We start from the raw sequence: 23,867 nt of genomic DNA, 5'->3' as shown, positions 1-23,867 counted from the left end.
CTAGCAAACGAAAAAAAAGCGAAGAAAAAAAACATACCAAAAACCTCGTTTGACAGGAACACCGAAGGATTCCGAAATTTGTTTGAGTCCCAACAGAAACGCGGGTTCAAAACCATTTTCGAACCGCGGCCCAAACAAAATGTTTCTAGGTCCGCGGACAATCTGCAGGCAAACAGAGAGTCAGACGGTGGAATTGACGTTTTGAACGTCACGCGTTACGAATTCCGCGGGGAATATTCGCGTTATCGGAAAACTACCGCGCTAGAGTAAATCCGATTCGTTTTTATATTCTTTATCCAAGCTCGAGCGGCGCGTAAACTCGAAAAATTCGGCGGTAATCCGTCGGGATCCGGCTGGTGCCCCTGGCGCGCAATCAACGACGAGTCCGACGTGGCTAAACATTTGACTATTCGACGCGACGAAGAACCTGGCTAGCTGGAATTATCCTAAGAAGTTTACGATCGGATTTAATTACTCGATTGGTCGAATGGGATGATCTTCTTACGACATCGTTCCCGGTTTTACTCGCGGTACGCGCGAACCAACGGAAACGCGAACCTCCGACGAGGACCTGTTGCAAGCGAGGGGATGCTCGGTCGGCGGAGGCGCGTGGATGTGTCGCGCGAATACCATCGACGCCCCCACGCGCCGCGACGCTTCAACCACGCTAAACCCGCGCTCAACTTCCACCTTCTGATACCGGCTCGATGTATGGCATTCGAGTTTCTCGCTTGGGATTCCCCGAACTACTCTCGTTCCGAACTGATTCCCCGTGTAATTAACCAAATCGTCTTCGAAACACAAGCAAACTTCCGTTGATCTTCGTTTGCGTGCGCAGGGCGTCGTACAAATTGCTGCAACTGTGATAACGGAACGATTCGATGTTTGCGAACGGATCGATGAATCTTCAATTTGTAGAAAATATCTTCGATACGCATTGTTGTAGTTTTACTAATTATTTCACAAATTCTGGTAGATTTTGAATATGTACCGTTCACTTGGGGAGCATTGGTAGTTAGAACAGTAGTTGTACATTTTATTCGTACATTACGTACATTGAAAGTAAGGAAGGGTAAAATTCGTACACATTTTTTGTCCAATGAAAAAAGATGGAACGTTATAATTGTATACGGCAATTAAAAGTAATACCATAAAGTGATACAAAAACGTGTCAGCCGTGTTACTACCCCGCACGAGATGCACCAAAGGGCTGCAGGAAATAAAATCGTTACAAAGAGAGTTATTAATTACACTAATTGTATCGTTGAATCCCAGTTATTACCGTAACGAAATGACAGTAATGAACAACAATTAATAAATGTATCCACAACAAATACAGATCTTTCTTTCGTATTGTCCAATCAATCGCTACTAACAAAAAGAAAAGAGAAGCTCCCAATAAAAACTTCGCATCACAGTTAGATAGAAATATTAATTGGAGTGTGAACACGAGCAGCCATTTTTCGATAATTACGGTTATAAACGCGAAAGAGCGCGGTAGTATATTTCATAAAACGAGGCGAAATCAGTTGAGCTCGGTGGATAGATACCGGGAGGATATTTCGCGAGAGGAAAGTCGATTATCCCGGAGATTTGAAACAGATAAACATGGGGAAATTTCGTGAGAATCCGCGTGCGAATAATCTCGCCGAATTCAATTTGCATCCGTGCGAGCGCAACAACGCGTAAAGGCACGAAAACCTGAAAAACGAATAAAGACGAAAGTCCGGATCAGAGGGGTAACAGAAATTGTAGAGAACAGCGCAGGAACAATGGAACATTGGCGGAGCACGAAGCAACTAAAAGACCGGGAGACGATTCCATTCAACGTGACACGAAAGTTGAATTTCTCTTCGATCAGCTAGAAAAATTTTGTTTCAAAGGACAATTTAAACGAATACGTTGCCGTTTTTTTTTTCCTCCCATCCTTTCATCGAGAGGAAATCTATATACTTTGTATTCGTGAAACGACAGCTGAATTTGGTTGTAACATTCTGCGTGTACCTTTTACGATCCTCTTGAAATATCTGTTATGTTTTGCGGTACGAATGTAATAAGAAAAATCTGAAGAAATTTCATACACGATACGATGGATAAGCGTACAAGTTGTACGTCTTTCGTAGAACTTGAGAACTTTTTATTTCGTCTAACAAAACTCGGAACTTGTCAGATTCCAGTTCGAAAGTAGCAGTATGAAGTACAGTATCCTTTTGAAACGATTTATTTATGAGATTCTACGAAGAGGAGCTAACGAAGAAGCTTCGTTTGCATATGCAAAATTGTAAAAAGTAACACGATCAGAATTGACTAGTTAGTTTCGTACTATTTAAGGACTGTTCACATTCGAGGCAGGTGGAGAGGATTCTGAACGTGAAACGAAACGAAACTAAAAAAAATAACGGAATAGTCTCGTTGAAAAAACGGCTGCGAAAATCCCTCAAATACACGTGGTCTAATGCCAGTGTGATTCGCAACAAAAATCCTCTGCAGCAACGCGCGGTCCTCGCGTCGCAGTGGCTTATGGGCTCTTTCATCATTACTGCATGCACACGCGAGGGTTTTTATAGCCGTTTTTGTCGCAAACAAAGCTCGCTCGCACCCAATTTTATTATTCTTCTTTTATTTCACCTTTTGAAATTACCCTTTAATGTACGTCAAAACATTCTCGAGGCACATGTATCTACACATACCGCACCGTTTTACCTCAGCAGAATCAATACGCACAAAACGATGCACCAGAACTTCTCACCGATATACTGCGACTATCGCGGGATAATTTAGCTCTTTGTTCGTTCGAAAGTCGCTAAATAGACCAACGTAAATTTCACCTCGCTACGAACGCAAGAAACCACCCCTCTGTGCGCGCGCGTGTGCATCGCCAAAAGGACGAGCAATCACGAGACAGTTGAACGCAGACGAGCTTGGCTCTCTCGACGAGAAGCGCTATAAACGTTATAATATCTATTTTTTTCGAGCATTTCCGTGAATCGTAAGAGCAAAGCCACGCTGTCTCGTATCCCCGTTCTAAGCAATAGGGACGACCTACGGTTCCATTCGAGGGAGGATCCGCCGCGGGAGAGACAGCCAGAAAACCGAATAAAAAAGGATACGATGGTATAATGGAGAGTCTTCGAGGAACAATGGTGGGGACGGGCGGAACGAAGGCAAAACCGCGGAGAGAGAGAGAGGCTAAAAGGCGATTCAACGCCGGTATGATTTAAAAGCAGAAAACAGGGAAGTCGGTTGTCGAAGGGTCCGCTGCTCGAGAGAAAGGGGTGAACGCTACAGGTGCACGGCAACAACAAAATCCTTTGTACGACGACTCTGCTCGCTTCACCCTCCGTTTTCACCCTGAAGGCTGAATAGCACTGTCGCTATTTAGCCGAGAAGTACCAGGAATCGCGATCCGCGGAGGGGTGGCGCGCGCCCCTTCGTTGCTCTCCTCCGGAATTGGCAAGATAACCTCGACCCCCGCTGGATATTTTTTTCCACGACACCCATTTCTAACTACCCCATTCGGATATTTATACCCTGCGCGCGTATTCACTTCCTCCACGTTCCTCTCCAACCTCCTCCTCCGCGTCGTTGCGACAGTAATAATGATAATGGTAATAATAACAATAATCGTAACGATAACCGCAACCCAGAATTACGCCAAAGTGAATGTGAAATCGTGTAAATTTTCTGCGTATTTATATTTATCAGATCGCGGGGGCGGGGGAACAAATATTTCCGCGATCATTGGCCGTGCATCGTGCGACGCTTTTGGTTTCTAGATTTCACGTTCTGATTCTGTGTACGTACCACCCGCCACTTGTTATGTCCTTTGAATGAAGCTGTTCCAATTTGTCTGCTAGATTGTAACGACAAATATATTTGATATAAATAGACGGTATTAAATGTAGATACACTGAGAAGAGAATAGGAATAGATATTGAAGAAACATTTATAGACGGCCTAAATTTGACTTTCTGACCTTTTTTACTGGAAAGGATGAACGTCCTCGAGACTACTTTGACTATTGCTTTAATAGCAACGCGCGGTCAGTTACTGGTAATAATTATTATGTCACCATATAATGGAATATGTCGATTGTTCAATGAAAATACTTGACAAATAGAAGCGTTGATTATTCAGTCGATCGACATTTTGATAATGGAATTCTGTTGTAGTTACGGAAATGGATATGATATACATTTTGTATGTCCAATTCTATCCAACTTACTGATACTCTGAACTGGATGCACATTTGTTATTTATTGCATCTTTAAATAATTTCTTTTCACACATGGAAAAGCAATTTTTTTGAAAAGCAATGAAGCTTTGCTGAAATGAACAATTCTCCACAGTCAAATATAGCGCGTTTTAGTAAAAAACTAATGCTTAATGTAATTTAACGCTAATCAGGTATCCTGGAACTTGTCAAACCCTCTGAAAATTTAAACACCACGTTCTAATATTATCGTAAGTACAATTTAATTACGCGAAGTAATAAAATCTTCCCGATTTTGCATCAGTGCTACGTGAGTGGTTATTAGTGACGATAATTATTTACTTTGACGGGGTGAAATTTTATCGCAGAGCATTTAAGCCTCTCGAGGGTGAGAATGCTTTTGATAGCTGATCACGGACGAAATGAACGTTCGAATGAAAATTGTTTTCGTTCGGAATTTCGAGTACGGATGACTCAACAAATTTGAAAGCAAATTGTGTATTTGAACGGTGGAAATTGTCATTCATTCGAAGTGTTAATCGACTTGTAATTTATCCTGTCCACTTTGCTTTCGTTGTAATTTAAACTGTCCACTTTGTTTGTTGGCTCGACAGCGACGACAATTCAATTTAACTCTGTAGATTCCCCATTATACGTAGAATTTCTTATTTTTCTCGAGATAGAAAGGAGAATTAAATAACGCCTCAGTTAGCAATTGCTGACTGCCTCTTGTTACGTGGTATGAAACAGAATTCGTTTTCAAAGACTACAGATTTAGATAATTAACTTCAAAGTCACTGTATTATGCCATATTTCTTTCAGTTCATTCGTTCAAGAACAAAAATTTCTAACCATTTGTTTCCCATTTATAGAAACTTAAAAAATTTACGAAACAATAAGAATATTCTTCACTTTTCCAAAGTGTTTATATCAAATTCTCAACTCGATTAGAAAAGTTTGGAAAAAATATTTCATCTTTCATTAATCACAGTCACGCTTTCTATAGATTGATCTTCGTAGATCCTACGATAATATTAATCTCTACTATCGCCAAATACACTGCACACATATACATACGTCTCGCAAAAAAAGAATATTTCACTGTTACCAAATTTATTTAGCAAAATTACGTTTCATCAATTTTTATACGTACCTTTTGACGAATAGCAAAATGTTCCTCTCGTTAGCCCAACGCTTAAACTCGCTTCCAGCGCTGCTTTCTCACTGATCCTTAATTATCCCTCTTCTAGCTTTCCAATTAGTTGATCACGGGCTGCACCTAAACACACATGTTTGGGAATTAATTAAATAACGTCAGATCGTACTAGAGAAATTATTTGTATATTTTATATAAATTGTTCCCCATCATATTTCAAGTGATATAATAAGGCGAATTTCATGCTGCGCATTGTTGGCAATCTCATAGAGAAATCCACTATTTTACAGTGGCAACGATATATATAGTAATGGTGGGAAGGCTCCGCGCAATAAAATTACAGTTTCATGCAACATCTCCCTTTTCGGATACCGGGGCACTATAGAATTATACGTGTTCACGAGAGGGCCAGGAATAGAACGGGGAATCCGGTCACGTACCGGTTTCATTTAAGAGAATCTTGTATTTAAAATCGTCACGACTTCCTTTACTCATTTACTCAGAAATTGGCAGAATACACTAGAAATCGTTGCTACGCATACATAACAGGCACGTGACTAATTTTTTTTTTCTCCCCCGCGCTCGCAATGGCCGCCGTGCCACCCCTCCGTGTTCCCTTTTCGAGTTTCTCCGGGGATTGAAACACGCCGGCAACAGGTGATAGAATGATGCGCTTACTGTCGCGCGATTAAACGTGTAATTAAGGAATTTTTGCAACCCGACCAAGCATTTTCTTCGCGTCGAATATCGCCAAAGTTTTTAATTATTTTTGCTGCTATTCAAAAAATGAGGGAAGAAAATTAAAAAAGAAAAGAAAGAGAAAGAAGCGACGAGCTTGAGTAAGAAAACTGTGACTAAAAGTGATTTAAACGGCTTCGAGGGTTTTACGTCGCTATCAGTGACGCGTACTTTGAAATTGCTATGATTTCACTTTACTTTCATTTGCAGTGTAAATGATTTTCGTGCTCGTTTTGAAATTAACAGACATTTTCTTCCTACCTCGCAACGATAACTATAAATATGCATTAGAGGTCAAGTTTACAATTCAAGACAAACGATTAATCACGTCTATAAGCTTCAGGTCCAGGCTGCGCTCAGTTCGAAACGATCAATCATCGTGGCGCGATGTATCGCATTGGTCGTTACTTTTTACTTCGCGGCGCTTCGAGCATCCAACTTCGAGTACCTTTGTCGATGTTCATGGAACAACTGCGCGCTTAATGCGATCTTTGTTCGCGGACTTTGTAACGTCGTACTTTGTGCTATACGATAAGAAACAGTCATTCTTTCAACGGTGATGCACGGTTAGAGCATCGCTGAGTAATCGTACGAAATAAAACGTGCGAACGATTTCCTATACTCGAGAAATTTTACTCGAAGCATTCTTCAAATATTATTCCAAATACTCCAAAATTTCATTTTCCATCTTCAACTTATTTTCATGTATGCTGCCACCCTTTAAGTATCGAAATACTCACGATTTTATATAGAATATATATGAACACATAATGCAGACGAAAATTAATAATAACACGACGCGATAACACTTGTTACAAATGAAAATCCAAGAAAAGTACCATTTTCTGTTCCGATCTCACGTTTGCTCGGAGAAGTTCGAAGAAACCAAGCAGCGAAGGTTCAAGATGGCGACTGCAGCCACCGCTGCTCGTACCGCTAATTGAACTTCAATCTTGACCAATTTAAAGGGAACTCGTATCGTGGTAATCGCGCGATCACGTCGAGCAGTGCACGCGTTCGTCTGAAATTCAACACGCATCGGGGGAGGTTAAATTTAATTTCCAACGGAAGATGCGTAGACACGAATGGTTGGTGGCTCGCGAGGGAAAAAATCGATCGAGGTCGGGAACAAGGAATTCCCGAAAGGGGATTTCCTTCTGCCCCGCCGAGCTCTGATCCTTCCTTCTTCCCCTTCGAGCTGCCTGGCGGCCTCTCTTCTTTTTAGTCGCCAGTTATCGTATTCGTGTCCGCCGTTCTTGTCCCCGCGCCCGCATTTCAGAAAATAAAGGCGACAGGGGAAATGGTAAAAGGTGACGGGAAACATCGTGGAGAAGGCGCGACTGCGTGCGTACCCGGGGATCGTTTCGATGATTAAGAACGACGCCCGTTCGTCTTTCTCTTCCTTTTCAGAGCCGTGAAAAATGAGCCTCTCGTGTAGCGCGGATGTTTCCGTTAATCGTAATGGCGGTGCTTGTTCGATCGGCTCGTTTCGAAAACCCGATAATGCGTTATTGCTCGACGCTTCACGCCCGATGACACTCCTCACCCGCGGCTCGACACGCGTGTTATTTTAAACAGTCGATTCGAGAGTAGCGATTTTACGGTTATCGGCGAGTGTACGAAAATAATTTCGCGGATGCGTCCTCGTTAAACGATACGCGAGTAAATATCGTGCGTTAAGCGTGAGGGGCAACGACACGTAAGTGCGTGTTTCGATCTCGCAGAAAATGCAGACGCGCACGATGCTTTCGAAGCAGGTCAAAATGACTGGTAAATTTTGTTACCCTTTTGCAAATATGTTTTCACGGCATGTTTTCAAACATCAATCGTGATTTCAAATATCAATATACATATCGAACGAGGGGGGATGAAAGTACACGGGTCGGAAGTCGTGGTGCCTGCAAACGGAAGCGGAACGATTTTATGCGAAGAAGTGCAAGCCTGAAAATTGCTACGATATGTTTTTCAGCATTTTTACCGTATTCGCGAGAAAAGTTGAAAAATCGCTGAGGCACGCGCGTGTACGATCGTGTACGATCTCCTGTATCGTCTTTTCACCTGTCATGTTCGTCTATGTTAGTTGTTGCGACGATTTAAAGACTGCGATAAATGAGAAATAAGTAAAAGAATATAAGAAATAATAATGTGTAACTGTCGATGTGTAATGCGAGCCACGCGAGTTATTTCGAATTAATACGTGCGATATGTATATATGCGCAATTAAAATTATTTATGCGAAGAAATTCTATTGGGTATTTTCGTATCATTGAAAGCTTTGGAAACCACGTCATCCGTATCTAGGTGACACGCAAAATTCCGGTGCAGGGTCGACGGTTTTGATTATTTAAGTAGAAATGATTACGTCCGCGGTGTGATACATACCGAATAAAAGCAACGAAATTTCATTTTTCCAAAGTGGACTGAATATATATTTAAAGCGAATTCAACCCAGTTCACCAATACTCAACTAATTATTCGCGCACGCATTTTGTTGCCAGTGTGTTGCTCTCTCAATTTAACTGCGCACACGTTTAGATTTTATACGTAACAGAAATGAAAACGTTTCACAAATTCCTGTATAATACAGAATAAGAAAAAAGGATCAATTGTATGGCTCTTTGAAGCAAGCCATTATCATAAATCACTGACACATTTAATGCACTTTATTACAAGCCCACGAGTGTGCGCAAAGAATTATTACCAGAAAGTCGACCTAAAATATGTCCATGCAAAAGAAAAGAAAAAGAAAAAAAAGAAAGAAAGTAATCCAAACAGTCGTTATTATTTATTCCCAAAAGGATATCCACGAAAGCTAGCAAACTGTTTTATCCCACCAACACGAACGCTGAGGAGGTATATTTCATAAAGATACGCCATTTATCTTCCTTGCATTAACTTCCTCGAATGTAGCTGAGAGACATTGTGCGAGATTTTCGCGTCGAACGTAACTGGGACAGACGTTACACGTCGTCGATTTTCATAATGATATTGCAATTAACTTCAGTCCCTCGAAAACAGACGTTGCTAGTCGTTCGAGCTGGCGTCCCGCGGGGAAACCGGCGGAGCCGTTATTATTTTAGACGTATATTTATCCGCGCGACATTTTCTTCGACAACCTCGAATAGCTCGAATGATAATACGAGTCCCCAGCAGCCAGTCGCCCCGTTGCAACCCTCCGCCGTTCACCCTCTTTCTCTCGCGCGGGGCCGCTGGCGCGGATAACCGACGGAAAATAATCAATCATCCTCGACATTTCGCAATTTTCTCCTTTCGATCATTCCCACCCTACGCGGGCCGTGTCGTTTCTTGCTGAGAACGGCGTGGAACAAACTTCCAGCCAAAAAGGAATTAATGCTCTTACCGAGTGCGCTGCCCCGTCGAGCGAAATCAAATACAAGTTTCCGCTCGGTCGGTTCTCACGGTTGTAATTCGTTGCGATTCAGCTAAACGACTCGCGTATTTACAATTTCTTCGTATCGACGATTGCGGCTGTAACGCGTGTTCGGTTACAAGAACAATCGATTGTGTCTCACTCATTTCGTAATAACCGGGAAATATTCTGAATATTTGTAAAATATAATTTTAACCATTTGTATAGTGAATTTAGAAAATTGTTGTTTAACTGTGCGTGTAATAATTATGATCTAGTTAGCGTAAATATTTTTCTAAATACCTCTAGATAGACGTATGACAGAGTGAAATCGGATAAAGAGCAGTACGTCTCAATATTTTTATCGTATGGGACAAGACAGTGATACATGTCATATACTCTATACGGTAAATAGAGCAGGACATTTTTATATGTTTAATCCTTAAATAAATGAATTTAGAAAATTGTAATTTAACTGTGTGAATAATAATTATGATCTAATTAACTTAAATATTTATCTAAATACCTCTAGATAGACGTATAACAGAGTAAAATCGGAAGAAGAGTAGTACATCTCAATATTTTTATCGTATGGGACAGGATAGTGATATATGTAATATTCTCTATATGGTAAATAGAGCAGGAAATCTTGGTACGCTTAATTCTCAAATAAATGAATTTAGAAAATTGTAATTTAACTGTGCATGTAATAATTATGATCCAGTTAGCGTAGATATTTTTCTAAATACCTCTAGATAGACGTATGGCAGAATGAAATCGGAGAAAGAGTAGTACATCTCAATATTTTCATCGTACGGGACAGGACAGTGATATATGTCATGTACTCTATACGGTAAATAGAGCAGGACATTTTTATACGTATAAATCTCGAATAAAGTAATGGCATCCGTGATGGACGTTGCAGTTGTTTTATAAACCCATCAAAAGAGAATTTTGATTAATTTTTGCTAAACTTTGCGTTAGTCATTCATCCATGTTTACTTTCTTTCGTTAAAATAGGATACGCGCAGGCTGTTTCTGAGAGAAATTTTTAGGGATGACTATAGATTGAGACAAAATAAAACGAAAGTCAAGAATGATAAAATCGCGTTTGAAGCTTAGTTTCGTAGGAAAACAGCTTTGGAAATTTGTTAGATACGCGTGCACTGATAGCAGCGGCCATTACCAGTGCGAAGCGTGACCAAATCCTGTATGGCTGCGTGCGAGTACTAGCTTGTTACCACTAATGGACTCACCATTAATGCGCACACCCCAAAGAATTTTCAGTTATTTTTCTTGAAAACGAAACCTCGAACGCAGTTTTTTGTTGTTCTTCATTTTCATCTTATTTCGTTTCCCACGATCACCCTTTAATACCTTTCTCAAAAAATAAATATAATACACTGAAATCATTATAATCCATAACATTTTGGAAGTCTGAATTGTCGCTTTATTAAAAAAAATAACAATAGTAAAGTAAAGAGATGTGAAAAACAAAAGAGAAGGAAGGGTGCGGAAAATAATTTGAAAGATAAAAGAGCTTCGATATGTTAATAACACAAACGAGAGGCGAAGAAATACTTTTTGTCCTCAGAGTGTTTAGGATAAATAAGAATCCGTGCAAGATTTATTTATTATCCCGCGAAGAAGACAATCGTCAATATTAATCCTGGTGACATGGACGCGGATCCTCGAATAATTAAAATAAGACAAGGGAAGGCGAAGAGGAGAGAGGGAGACGTGGAACGCTATTTTCACTATTACCAGAAAATATATCAGCCCGCTCTCTCCGTGTCTCCGATCTCAATGTTTCACGGCAATTTTCTCCCAATTTGTTCCAATGGGTCTGGAACCAGAAGAAAAATTAAAACCGCGGAAGCAATTTAGATATTACTTACGTCGAGAGTGGTTCCCTGCTGTCTGAAGAGAACTGACGAACAAGCACGGGAAAAGGGTAACAGCGAGTGAAAAAAATAAGACGTGAAAGGTGGTACTCGTCTGCGAAAAGGAAGTGAACGGGAGGCGGGGGTTGGGGGTTCGGGGTAAGGGAAAAAGAGTAACACGGGGGCGAGCTAGAAAGCCGCATAAATGAGAACGCCTGTGAAAACAGAAGGCATTCCAACCGAGGAGAAACGGCACCGGAAGAAAAAACGAATGCATCGTATCGTCCCAATGTTTGAATGTTCTACCATTGCTAAATGCCCGTCATTTCAATGGCGGACTTTGCCGCGAATAGTCCCGAATCTTTCGAGAACTTGCCAATAAATAGATACAGGGTGTTCCGTGTGAATTTCTCTTCGATTTCACGGAACAATCTGTCGAACGAAATCTGAACAATATTTATACGTACAGGTACCATTAACTTGTAGAAATCGAAAATTTGTCTCTTTTCTTTTACAGAGATCTAGATATCGTTTCATTCTTTTTATGTTAATACTGAAGCTCTGTAAAATTTTGTTAATACTTTCTACTAAATTGAACTACAACGCGTCTGGAATTTTTTGTAGAAAGGTAAAATGGCAAAAAACGAAAAAGGTATTGTGCAATATCATGGTACCTTTGAGCGTTCGAGTATTTCACGTAACTGAAATGTCCAATCTAGCAGTTTTTCATTTTTGCAAGTTGTTTCGAAATATTTGAAGGTCCGCGCGTGCGTCGTCGATTTTTCGTTGCCCTGCGCGTTTTGCAGAATTTCCCAGATATTTCAATTCGTTTATTCTAACCGTTTCGCGAACGACTTGATCAATCGAGTTAACTGCAAGGAAAGCAGTATTCGAAAATTCCCGATCAAACACGACCTCTGTCGAGCCTCTACATGCGCGTTATCGGTCCCTTTTCTATAACGCGTGAGAGGAAAAATAAAAAAAAGTTAAAGCAAAGACGCGAGTAAAAAAGAATTCTGATTCGTTTACAAGAATTGTGTAGATTTTAATTGTTGTCGAACAACGCTTGTTTGCAATGTAAGCGACGCATGCGGCGAGAGACACCCTGTACATCGTTCGAAAGGGAAGATTGAAAGACAACACAGGCTGTGTTCTCGATTAGAGGAAAGAAATGGCGGAAACGTGGAAGCGTAAGGGAATGGAGACACATAGGAATGAAGATACGTACGGAGAACGGGGAAATCTCGGCTCGAAGCGTACCAGTCGGGAGTAATGTCGCGCTGTCCCGTTGGCGTTCGTGAAATATTTTCTTTCGCTGCGAACAGATTGGAATGTGACAATGCTCAGCGATTTGACAGGCTTTAATAGATTATGCACTCGGTTTTTCGTTTCTACGCTTGGCCTCCAGTTTCTTTGCTGTTCGACGTCACGTTGTTCTCAATATTCGCAACATTATACATAAACCTGTATCAGTAATTTTAATTATCGATTCGATCAATTTTGGATGACAATTTATATCTGCTACTAAATAATTTAATTATCCGTTCATAATTCTAATAGGTATCAACATAGTACGTTACTATACAAATTAATCATTCAATTTAAGGACCACGTGTAATACTCGTCAGTATAATAATTAAGATTCTAATCGAAACGAAATTACATTACGTGTACGCTATCACTCTCCTAGTAAAGTACCATAAAATATTTGCAGACGTATAATAACTTATCATTTTATGTTATTACAGAAATATCGTGAGAACCTCTATGTTATCAAATTAATAATTATTGAACGATAACATGGAGATTCTCACGGTGTTTCTGGTGAATATAAAATCAGAGTGATAAATTGTTGTACTTAAAATTGTACATCTGCCGATATTTTATGGCACTCTAGTGGAGGAGCGGTACTGTATACGTAATGTAATTTTGTTTCGATTAGAATCCCGATTATTCACCTTTTCCTTTTACCAGGGAAATGGCAGAGTGTAGGCGAGGGAATTAAAATTTCATTTGGAATTATCGCTTCTTATTCCAGATTCGAACGCTGTCACGGGGCCCGTATTCATCGCCCCGGTTGGAAATCAAACAGCCGCGATTGGCCGGGAGGTTGTTTTTTCTTGCAGTGTTAGCAACATTGGCAAGTATAAGGTAAATTGAACATGAATTATTCTCATGAATTTACGATAACGCTCGGAACTAATCGAAACGGGACACTCGAGCGGTTCATAAATATCTTTTCTTTTAATACAGGAGAGGTCAATGTGATGTTTCTGCAGTTTCCTCTCTCTCTCTGATTTTATACCACCGGTTACAGGCAAACATACCTAACGCGCATCAAAAAGAACGATACGGCAATTATTGTGCCGGAGATGTCTACTTTTCTTATTTATCTCCTACTTTTTTTAGAACAAACGGATTTAGTCGAATAATTTTTTCGATTCTAACGCGTTCATTTTCTTTAACTCGTAAAGTAAATTATACTCTTTGTAGATGTTTTATATTTTGAGATATAAAATAGTAACGAGTTGGTAACGGATTTATTGCATTAAGTTCTTTCCTTCTTCGCGGCTTCAATATTGAACGATTCCATTCAACTGGTATTTTAAATATTTCTTTCAATTTCCTTAAAATTTTTTATATGAATGTTCACTTTTATTAAATATTGTACCAAATAAAATGATGAACTTTTCATCAAATCATCTGTTTAATGTGTGAACATTTTTTAAAATTCAGGTTTATATTATATTATCATGTTTATCATACACTAAGTGTAAATCAAAATTCCATCCTCTGTTTTGTGAAATTCTGTTTAAATTTATGCATTAACAGAGAGATTAAGGGAATTCAAGGGATTAACAGATCCCAGGAATTCTACTGATTTCAGGTGACGATCAATTCGGCACGGAATTTCATTGAACGCGTGCAAACAAAGCGTTCCATTAAAAAATGCCATTGAAGAATTCGAGGCCGACAAATACGCGGCAAAATTGAATCACCGAAAGTGATTAATCCTCTCCCTTATTCTCTCCCTTTCTCGTTACCTCTGGCCCCTTCCCCCGAATTTTTCCATCATCAACGACCACTTAATCCTTATAGAACAACTACCTGTCCCCATAACCGTGCGAAAGTGAAACAGATAGTTCTCAGACACGGGACCAATTTAAATCGCTCGGATATTCCTCAAAAAGAGAGATAGAGAAAAAAAGGAGAATAAAATAAAATGAGAAATACGGCTGATTCCATCCGCATTCCAGCTTTACGCTCGCCTACGTGTTTGCGAGAAATTCCAGCCTGCCGCGGAACCACCCCCTCCATAATCCGACCCAGAGAGCAATCTTCCCTCCAACATTGGCTATATTTAGTAATAAGTTTTCCGATCGAAATCTATATATTCCAAGAAGAAGGATGAACGAGTAAGGGAGGCGAAGGCACAGAGAGCGTGAAAGAGGAGGACGACGGAGAAAAGGGTGGCGATGTGTGCCTCTCTGTACGTGCTCGTCGAGAAACCGTGAGGCAAAGAGAGAGAGAGAGACAGAGAAAAAGGGAGGGTGATAGTCGGAACTAGGTGGGATTCAGGAGTAAGTAGAGACGGAGGAGACACATTTTCCCCGGCGACAGATTCCACCCGTAAAGTATCCACCTAGATGAAATATTCGGTCTATAGAAAGCCACTCAAGGCAGCTTGGCAGGCAGGGATGGATTAAGATAAGCTCGGCCTCCAGTCAGATCCAAATAGTTTCCGGAGATCTTTTATAAGAGAAAATGCCAGCCAAACTTATAAACGTTTTTTTATTCTCGTATTGTTCTTAAATTATCGAGGAAATTACTGGATTATCGAGCCACGTATGCATAAATGCGGACGAGCTGGAAGCCATTCGATTCTTCCATCAAACGTAACGTTGAGCAGGAAATTATTTTCTATATTGAAATCGATATCATTTCTCGACGCAGGAACAAACAATTCAATTATGCTCATTTTTAAATTAATTCTGACTATTCTTTTTGGTACATACTTCTTTTCTCTTCTCTCAACACCGAATTTGTCATAAATTTTTGATAATTAGAAGTCTCGAAATTCTTCATTGTACAAGCAATCACATGGCTAAAACAAATTCTTGCACTATGTATTCAGCCTGCCTTGTATCTGTCAATTACTTCAATAAATGATAAAATACAAGTACGAATTAAGGGAGGAACGAAAGGGACGAAAGGAATGGTTTTCGATTAAAGCAACAACAGGGATCATCCCCCCTAAAGAATAATTAAGGTTATCCCAGAAAGTACAGGGACGTTTGTGTTGCTGTAACGAGTCGGTTGTTGGCACGCAAGGGTAGGAAAATGGCGATGAATTTTCCAGGTTGGCTGGCTACGTGCCTCGGACCAGACGATCCTCTCGGTCCACACCAGGACTGTAACGCACAATGCACGTATCGCGGTCTCGTACGAGACCGGCGGAAGTTCCGGGTCCGGCACAGTATCCGGTAACGCCTTCGGGGTGACAGGAAGTAGCCAAGCCACGGAGGAAGTCGTCAACGGCACGTGGCGGCTGCACATTCGTCAGTTAAAGGAGTCGGATAGGGATTGTTACATGTGTCAGATTAACACCAGCCCGATGATATCCGAGCTTGGGTGCTTGGACATTCTTGGTAAGAATAATTCATCTCTCCTACAGGGTTTCCTATCGAATCACATGCACGAGTGTATTCGCGAAGATCTGCCTCGATTTTCGGTACAAAATGTGCGCAAAGGGTGGTTTTTATCTTTTTAAAACGAATTGATTGATAGCTCTAATGTTGCTGTACAAGTGAGTGGACTCGCGCAGAAAAGAAAAATAGTTTACAAGAATTAATGGATCGGTGATGCGACGGTGAATTAAAACGGACTTTAAGTGATAATATTCGAGGACTGATACTAGGGAATGAATTGGAATGGTAATTCTAAATTAATTAAAATCATTAGAGTTTAAAGCCATTTCTCTTAGTTTCGTTTTTCAGTGAACCGTTTCTTTCCTGCAGAGCTGTCCAAACAGACGTCGAGGGCGGAACGAAGGATATTTTATTTCGCCATCGAATAGCTTTATTTTTAATTCGTAATTGATTTTAGTTAAAATTGTTCGTGCCACGCTTGCGTTTCTCGAATGAATTAGAAGTAAATTGATGTTTTTAAAACGATATGCTATGAAAATGAATTTCCTGTATAATTAAAAAATTACGTATAATCCATTTTGCGGAACAGTTTTTCTGCGTTAACATTATAAAATTTTTCTCTGAAAGATGCAGAGAAAATATCGGACATTATTCTGATAAACGTAAAATTCATAATAAACTTACGTGAAACTTCCAACGATTATCGATATAACAATATTAACGTTATTAATTAAAAGGTTTGCATCGGGTTATAGGTTATGATGACGCAAACCATTCCCCGCAATTCCTCGCATTATTTAACGCGCGCAATAGAATTGGACAGGGCTTAAATCGTACAAATTATACATATATGGTGTCGCGATGAAATATACTGCAATTAGCGGAGACTGTAATGAATGTTACTTCACGGAATGACGGAGGGTTAATATGGTAATCGAACATTTAATCTTTCCATTCAAATACGACGGCGATTTAAATTGTTATGGTCGACACGTTAAATTGTCGCGACCCGTATCCAAAGAAATACCATTGTGTAATCGGTTGGTCGCATTATTCATTAAACTATTCGACGAATAGTACTAAAATAGCAGAAACTTTTCCCATTTTTCATTGCTCTTCCTCTATTCGAACCAGTAAATCGGACGAGTACAAATGTCCAATTCTTCTTACATCAAAATACTTTTATCGTTTACAAAAATAAACGCAATTGTCTATTTAATAATAACTAGTTTACGTGTGTTTATAAAGAAATGAAAGCTAAACGAAGAAGACGCGCACTAATGCCAGTGCCACGCTTGACGAGAAATCCCATTCTCCTAGTCTCCGTCTGCAGCAGTGGCTCATGGGATCCCACCATTAGCGTACGCGTTCCCATTCACAAGATTTTCACAATCGTTTTTCTTGAGAACGAAGGCCCAAAGGCGATTTCGTTACCCTTGATTTTTCTCTTATCTCACGCTCCAGAATCATCCGGCAGAATTTCTCTCGGATATACCCCCGAACACTTGATATTATTAAAATAGTGTATAAAGTAGACGTAAACCCTGAAAACTAGACCCATCAATTTCTCCTGCCGCTATATAAATATCCATACAGATATCCTGTACATGTACAAACACTTCCCGCTTTTCGTTTATGTACCTTGTCCGTATGCAGCGTAGGACTATATTTTTCTATCATCGAGGCTCCGAGATAACCGTGATATTTTCTCGCAGTGAGGAATGAACCTCGAAGACGTTACATAAATATTGCTTCGCCTGGTATTGCGAGAGGTTTGTCAAACTGGTACCGGATCAACGATTGGTGGTATCCTACCGGATTTCAAACCGAGAATAATTTATCGGGGAAACCAGTTGCGGTTTCATATCGGGGAATTTAGTAATGCGATCGTTAGCGGTCGTTTTTCCGCGGGTTTATAGACTTTACTTCGATCTTGGCCAGATGCGAGCGTCTTCCATTCCTCGTTGAGGAGAATATATTTCTTTTACGACGTTTTTCGCACTCTGTGTTTGCCCCGCCAGGCACGATTTCCATGTCCGAAAAGAAAGCAAGACCACGGTGTGTCATTGGATCCCTGCCAATAAATCGATCCATACATTTGTCCGTCCTTGCGCAACTCTGGTATCCACTGTCTTACGATACAAATTGTATGTAAGACAGGTCCATCGATTATGCTTCTAAATTTATTATTTTTTTTTTTACTAAAACACATGTTTATCTGGTTCTGGTTCTTGTAACATTATGATACGAATGTAATAGCTTTAAACTTGAAGACTGATGTATAGAAATATCTTCCAACAATATTTGTAGAAACATTTACTACTGAAAATTATATTTATATTTAATACGAAGACAACATTCCTCTTTTAGTACGAGAATTCAGTCAATATTTGATTTTAAAGGTATCAAAACCGAGGATAACTATTGCATAAAGTATATTGGTAACTACTCCATTCAATCAGTGCAGTACTAAACAAATTTAATTTGCACGCTTACTGTAACCTATATCAACGTAATAACTCAACCTAATCAAACCTGTACCAATGTAGTGGTTCAACCTAGCCTATATTAATTTAAGCGTCATGAAATTTGGATTTAACTCCATGCTGTGGTAAATTCCTGTACAAACCTTATTTCTAAATTCATTTCCTATGGAGGCATACATATTTCCATAACAGCTGTACTCCTATAATGAATAATCAAACGTGTATCCCTTCCCTTCCTCCGTTATTCCCTTTTTTTCCTTGTCAAAGGTTTACGTCTGAAGCTCGTACCCCAAAAAGATAATTATTATGTTCTCAACGTACCGAACGTTAGCAATTCCTTGTTCCACGCCTATCTCTCACTGCTCCTAAATCGAGTCTAGTTATACTAACTAAACATTAAAGTTCGTCTCATTACAACGTCCCTCGGCAGAGGTTTGCCTGCAGAGGGAACGGGCTTTCGAAAAGTTTCACGTGCAAAAGTCTTTTGCCAATCTTAAACTTTACCATAACTCCTGCTTCTTCAGTTTTACTACTTATTACTACAAAAGATTATGCTTGCATCTCATTTATTGTACGATAACTTTCGCGGGATAGTTCGTTGAAAAATTCTGCTCCCCCTCGAGCAAGTAAGAACCGCGATTCCGGGTGAAGAAAATGGGAAACGTTTCGTACGTTTAAACGAGAGAAAGTATTTTCGTCCAGCAAGATGAAAGATCGATCAATCAAGTACACCTCCGTCAAAATTACCGTCATTATATGCTTATTTTCTTCTGAATTCTTGCGACTTACTTATATGCGCATAATACATGATTTCTTCTTTTGAATTAATTCGATCGAAACAACGACTGATATCATTTTTCGATTAAAATTGCGTGCAATTTGAAACTAACGCAATTCCAAAAATCCGCGCGGGAAACTCTATATCGCCGCGAAATTCTGCACCACTGAAATATTACCACCCTTTAAGCTATACGTAAACCTTTCTATCGGCGTTACACATGAAAATCAGCTGAAGAGACGCAGGATACTCTTTCAAATAAATGGATAATATTACGTTACGTTCAAAATGCTATTAGTTTTTCGCTCGATCGTTTAACTACTAGGATGTAAGCGCGTCTAACTAGAATAACACTTAACCCTTTTAGATTACAGCGAGTAGCTAAAGCGTTCGAACGATATCACGAGCGAAATTTATGTAACCCTTTGCAGCACACAGGCACCGCCACGAGGACACTCGTAGCATACTTTACAACTTCATTAGCTTCTCTTTGGGGACACGTAATACTCCTCAATTACAACAAAATGCAAAATGCGTACTGCGCTGAAGTTAACTTAATAAAAAGAAAGGTATTTAAAATGCGAAGGGGTGAAATTTACGATACACGTGCAACTGCTTAACGAATACGTGTTCGTTCGCAAAATTAGTGTTCGAACACGTTTGTGGTAATTGTACGCTCGCATTTTCGGTTATACCTCAATCGCCTTAATGGTGAAAAAGTGGTACACGACGACGAGTAACACTTTCGCAACGTTTGTTGAACAGTACCGCCGGATATCGTTTACGGAGGTGACACCAGCGCGGACTTGGCAGTTTCGGAGGGCGACAATGCAACGCTAAGCTGTCGTGCGACGGGCAGACCGACCCCAAGAGTGTCCTGGCGAAGGGAAGACGGAGAACCCATTCTCATAAGGGCCTCTTCTGCTGGTACATAATGACACTATAAAACTCGTGGGTATCTCCGCGGACAGACCTCTTTCACTTGCCGCTTCGTGAAGAAGAAAAAACGAAAGAAAGGAAAAGAAAAAAGAGAGAAGGAGAGAAAGAAGGAAGAGGCAGAGAGACGACGAAGGTTTAATTTCGTTTGCTACCCATTACTCCCTTTGTTCGCGTTTCTGTTGCCCCCTCTGTTTTCATCTACTTCCTTTGCCCGAGTTTCGCAGAACGGAGCTTTATTACAATGCTTATAACCGGTGATCCCCGCCTCGCTGCTTTACGTCGCTCAGCATCGATGGCCGCATGCGGAATGCGTGACGCATTTTAACTCCCCTCTTATTATCGTACGTTTCGACCGTGCATTTCGAACGTTTCGCATGAAAAGATACCACGTACCCAGGATCGCTTAATTTATATTTATTAAACTATCTAAATTCGTTCTCTTTTTACGTACATTTCTTCAGTTTGTTATTATATCGACACTTATAAACGAGAGGGATTTAAATTTTAAAGACAGAGGATCAGTTTCAGTGCAGCTCGTTGCAGAAATGGAACGAGGCGAAGTTATAGCATGATTCTTTAAAAATTAAAAATATAAGTACTCTCGTTTAGTCTTGAAATGTTTGCAATTGTAAGAAAGAATAGGATTCCAGAGGTTGAAATAAGATGAAAATCAGGAATAATAACACCGAGCTTGAGGCTTCATTTTGGAGAAAAATAATGTTGAAAAGTGAAGCACGCGTATGCTGACAACAAGTTCCCACTGCCGATGCAATGCAGTCTTACAACTGCATACCTAAAGTATTTTCAAAATCGTTTTCCTCGAAAACGGAGATTCAAACGCAATTTCATCGCTCTTGAGTGTCACCTTATTTCAGCCTGTACAATAATTCTCGTTTGTTTTAATCCACTTGTAGCTGAACACTCAATGTATCAACAGAGGTGTCCTGATAAATGCGTACGAAACAAATATAATTTCCAATCCTTCGAGTGTGTTATCTTTTTATCCGGCACTGAATTTTTAGTATCGAAACTGTGTATACGAAAGCCCCTCCGGTGCATTCAATATTTTCCACTCTCTTTGTCCCATATGTTGTCGCGTTTTATTTATACATAGAGCATGTATACAACAGACACGTTTTCAATATGAAAGTGTGATGTATTTCAAACTGCCTTTACGTTTTATACTTTTATTTCTTTTTTTTTTTTAACATGGTTAACGTTACGTTCACCGTATATAATACAATATATTCAATAACTGTACAATGGCACGCAGCCAATATACACCATTGGAAAATCCACCTTTTTCCTAATTGAAAATTTTCGAGCCTTTTTCGTACATCGGTTACATATTTTTTTCGTTTCCAAACGGCTGTGTTAACAAAGCTGTTCAACTTTATTTTTCCACCAGTTTCAAGAAACATCCTCGATTGCAAAAACTGCCACGGAAAATTCGAGTTTGCCAGATGAAATATGCAACTCGCAACCGATGAAATCTGACTAGCTTTTTACAATTTAACCTGTGTACCAAATTCCGTTACTCTCTGCGCAACGTTCTAATGGATTTTGAGACTCGTATCTCGAAAACTATCGTCTCGTTTAATTTTCGTTAACTGTCTTCGAGCAAGATACAGAAACGTTTCTATTTCTTATTTCAGCTCCGTCGAGAAAGTTGTAATTCGCAGGGCAGTAAAATATCGAACGGTTTGAGCGAACGGTTTTAATCAATTTTGAATTTCAGGCTTGTCCCGGAATTCTGCTCCATTTAATTAAGTGTGAACGTTCATACATAAACTATTTGTACAACGCTGTGTTAATTACCGCATGATAGTACGCATACAGCCTAGGGGCGTTACTGCTAGGCTGTTGGACGGCGTTAGTATATGCCAAAAGATATTCGCTATTCACCACCATGTGACTTTACATTAGTTTGATGTTAATAGGGTAATTAGGCGGCACTAATATCCCAGTTACGTCGAAGTCCTGGTTGGTACGTAAAAGGAGGACTTACTGGAGTAATATGGTTTTATATGTGTGCCTAGTCGCACTTGAGACTGTCGCTGGATACAGAACTTAATCGAAGTTAAAAATCTTCATTAACACCGAAATAAAATTAACTTTCGCTTGCGAACATTTATCGTCTTCTCTTTTTCAATTTTATAACATTCGGTTTCTGTATTTCACGTAAAAATATATAATTCGTTGGTAATTTCAACGTAAACATTGCTAACGACATAATTATAAAAAATGATATGCTGCTCTATTCTTAACCGATTCGTTTCGTGCACGTTAAAAAAAGTCTCATTACAGTTTCTTTCTCTCCTCCTTCCTCGTTAACTACAGGTGTAATTAGATATACTCGAGTCGTGTTGTTTTTATCGTTTGTTCTTGCTCCTCGAATGGACAGAAGATTAATAAGTGCACCTAATGTACCGAGAAGTGCAGTAGATGATAAAAAGTGTAGTCATTCCTTTGCGACGATACGAACGGTGGAAGAAAGTTCTCAATCGAGTAAACTGTCACGTCTGTGATACAATTATTAGAGAAACAAAGGTTTTGATTCCACACATATGCGTCTAAAGATCTACCTCTTCAATAGAATATATGTTTATATTAAACTTGTCACGAAACTGTGAACTTTAAGTGAGCACACTTTCAGAAGAAACTTTTCTACGAAATATTTTACTAACAGTAATACCATCTCTTTCACAATTTTCCAAATTCTACTCGATTAAATTCCCATTAGGGCGAACTCTGGTCATCGATCGCTTAAGGGTGAAATTTTGGCAAAAATTCTCAGGCAGTTTCTTAACGCGACCAGAGTGGGGGTGGGGGTGAATTTTCTGCTCGCGGGGCAAGTTTTTTCGCCTGGTAGTTCCCGAAGGCTTCTCGTACAACTTTTCCTTATTGCGTTCGCGTTCGCCTCTGGGAATTTGTCCTACTAATGCTTAAGGCTTATTTACTTCTACTGCCGACCCAACTTCGACCGGGCGACGCGTAATTGGGGCTGAATATTTCAAAAGAAGGCGGTAAATCGGGTACGTTTGTAGAACAGAGTGCGCGATGGTGATTTCCTTGCACGCGTTAATGAAAACTGCTGCTTCGTTGCGCTAGCTGCAATTATCGTCGTCTCGCGTGCGCTACGAAACGATTTTGGGTGATGAAACAAACAGGGGGCAGTGTAAATCGCGCGATTTCGGACGGGAAATACGAAAGCAGCGACGAAACCGTCGACGTTTTTACGATTGTCGCGACTCGTCGTATAATTCCCCTTGTTAACGATGTATCGTTAATAATGTCTGGGAAGTGGGCCGTGTTCGCAATCGCATTTTTTCAGCAAACTGTGAAACGTATCGTCTATGACGCACAAGTCAGGGTTTTATCATATATTCGACGCTCGAACTAATGCTGTAAAGTTATTTATGCCATTGCACGCTGTGGCGCGAGTGAAATGGTAACGTTAAATCACATCGGACGGGGTATAAATAATCCGAAAACTTTTATCTAACGGACGACGCTTTTCATTTGTGTGTAGGTGTACACGCGTATTCCTAAATTTGAAATATTTTTTTTGTATATACATAACACAGAAAGGATTTTATAACGCGTGATAAAATGTAATGACAAGTCCTTTTGTATTTGTACGAGTTTAAACGAT

The 23,867-nt window shown here is 39.9% G+C and overlaps 3 protein-coding genes across 4 annotated transcripts in view; 1 reads left to right on the top strand and 2 right to left on the bottom strand.

Annotated features, from left to right (window-relative positions):
- The window catches only part of LOC143424448 (uncharacterized), a 167,126-nt gene that overhangs the window by 29,592 nt on the left and 113,667 nt on the right, over window positions 1-23,867 (bottom strand). The window lies entirely within an intron of this gene.
- The window catches only part of LOC143424571 (protein YIPF7-like), a 197,436-nt gene that overhangs the window by 141,273 nt on the left and 32,296 nt on the right, over window positions 1-23,867 (bottom strand). The window lies entirely within an intron of this gene.
- The window catches only part of LOC143424550 (lachesin), a 61,003-nt gene that overhangs the window by 28,536 nt on the left and 8,600 nt on the right, over window positions 1-23,867 (top strand). The window contains exons 2-4 of the mRNA XM_076896687.1: window positions 13,399-13,511; window positions 15,721-16,009; window positions 20,039-20,200. Of these exons, the coding sequence (XP_076752802.1) occupies window positions 13,399-13,511; window positions 15,721-16,009; window positions 20,039-20,200 (564 nt within the window). The remainder of the gene's footprint in view (window positions 1-13,398; window positions 13,512-15,720; window positions 16,010-20,038; window positions 20,201-23,867) is intronic.

The sequence above is a fragment of the Xylocopa sonorina genome, chromosome 6 (assembly GCF_050948175.1).
Source record: "Xylocopa sonorina isolate GNS202 chromosome 6, iyXylSono1_principal, whole genome shotgun sequence".
In the NCBI taxonomy this organism is placed as follows: Eukaryota; Metazoa; Arthropoda; class Insecta; order Hymenoptera; family Apidae; genus Xylocopa; species Xylocopa sonorina.
This window is presented reverse-complemented; position numbering and strand designations above follow the sequence as displayed.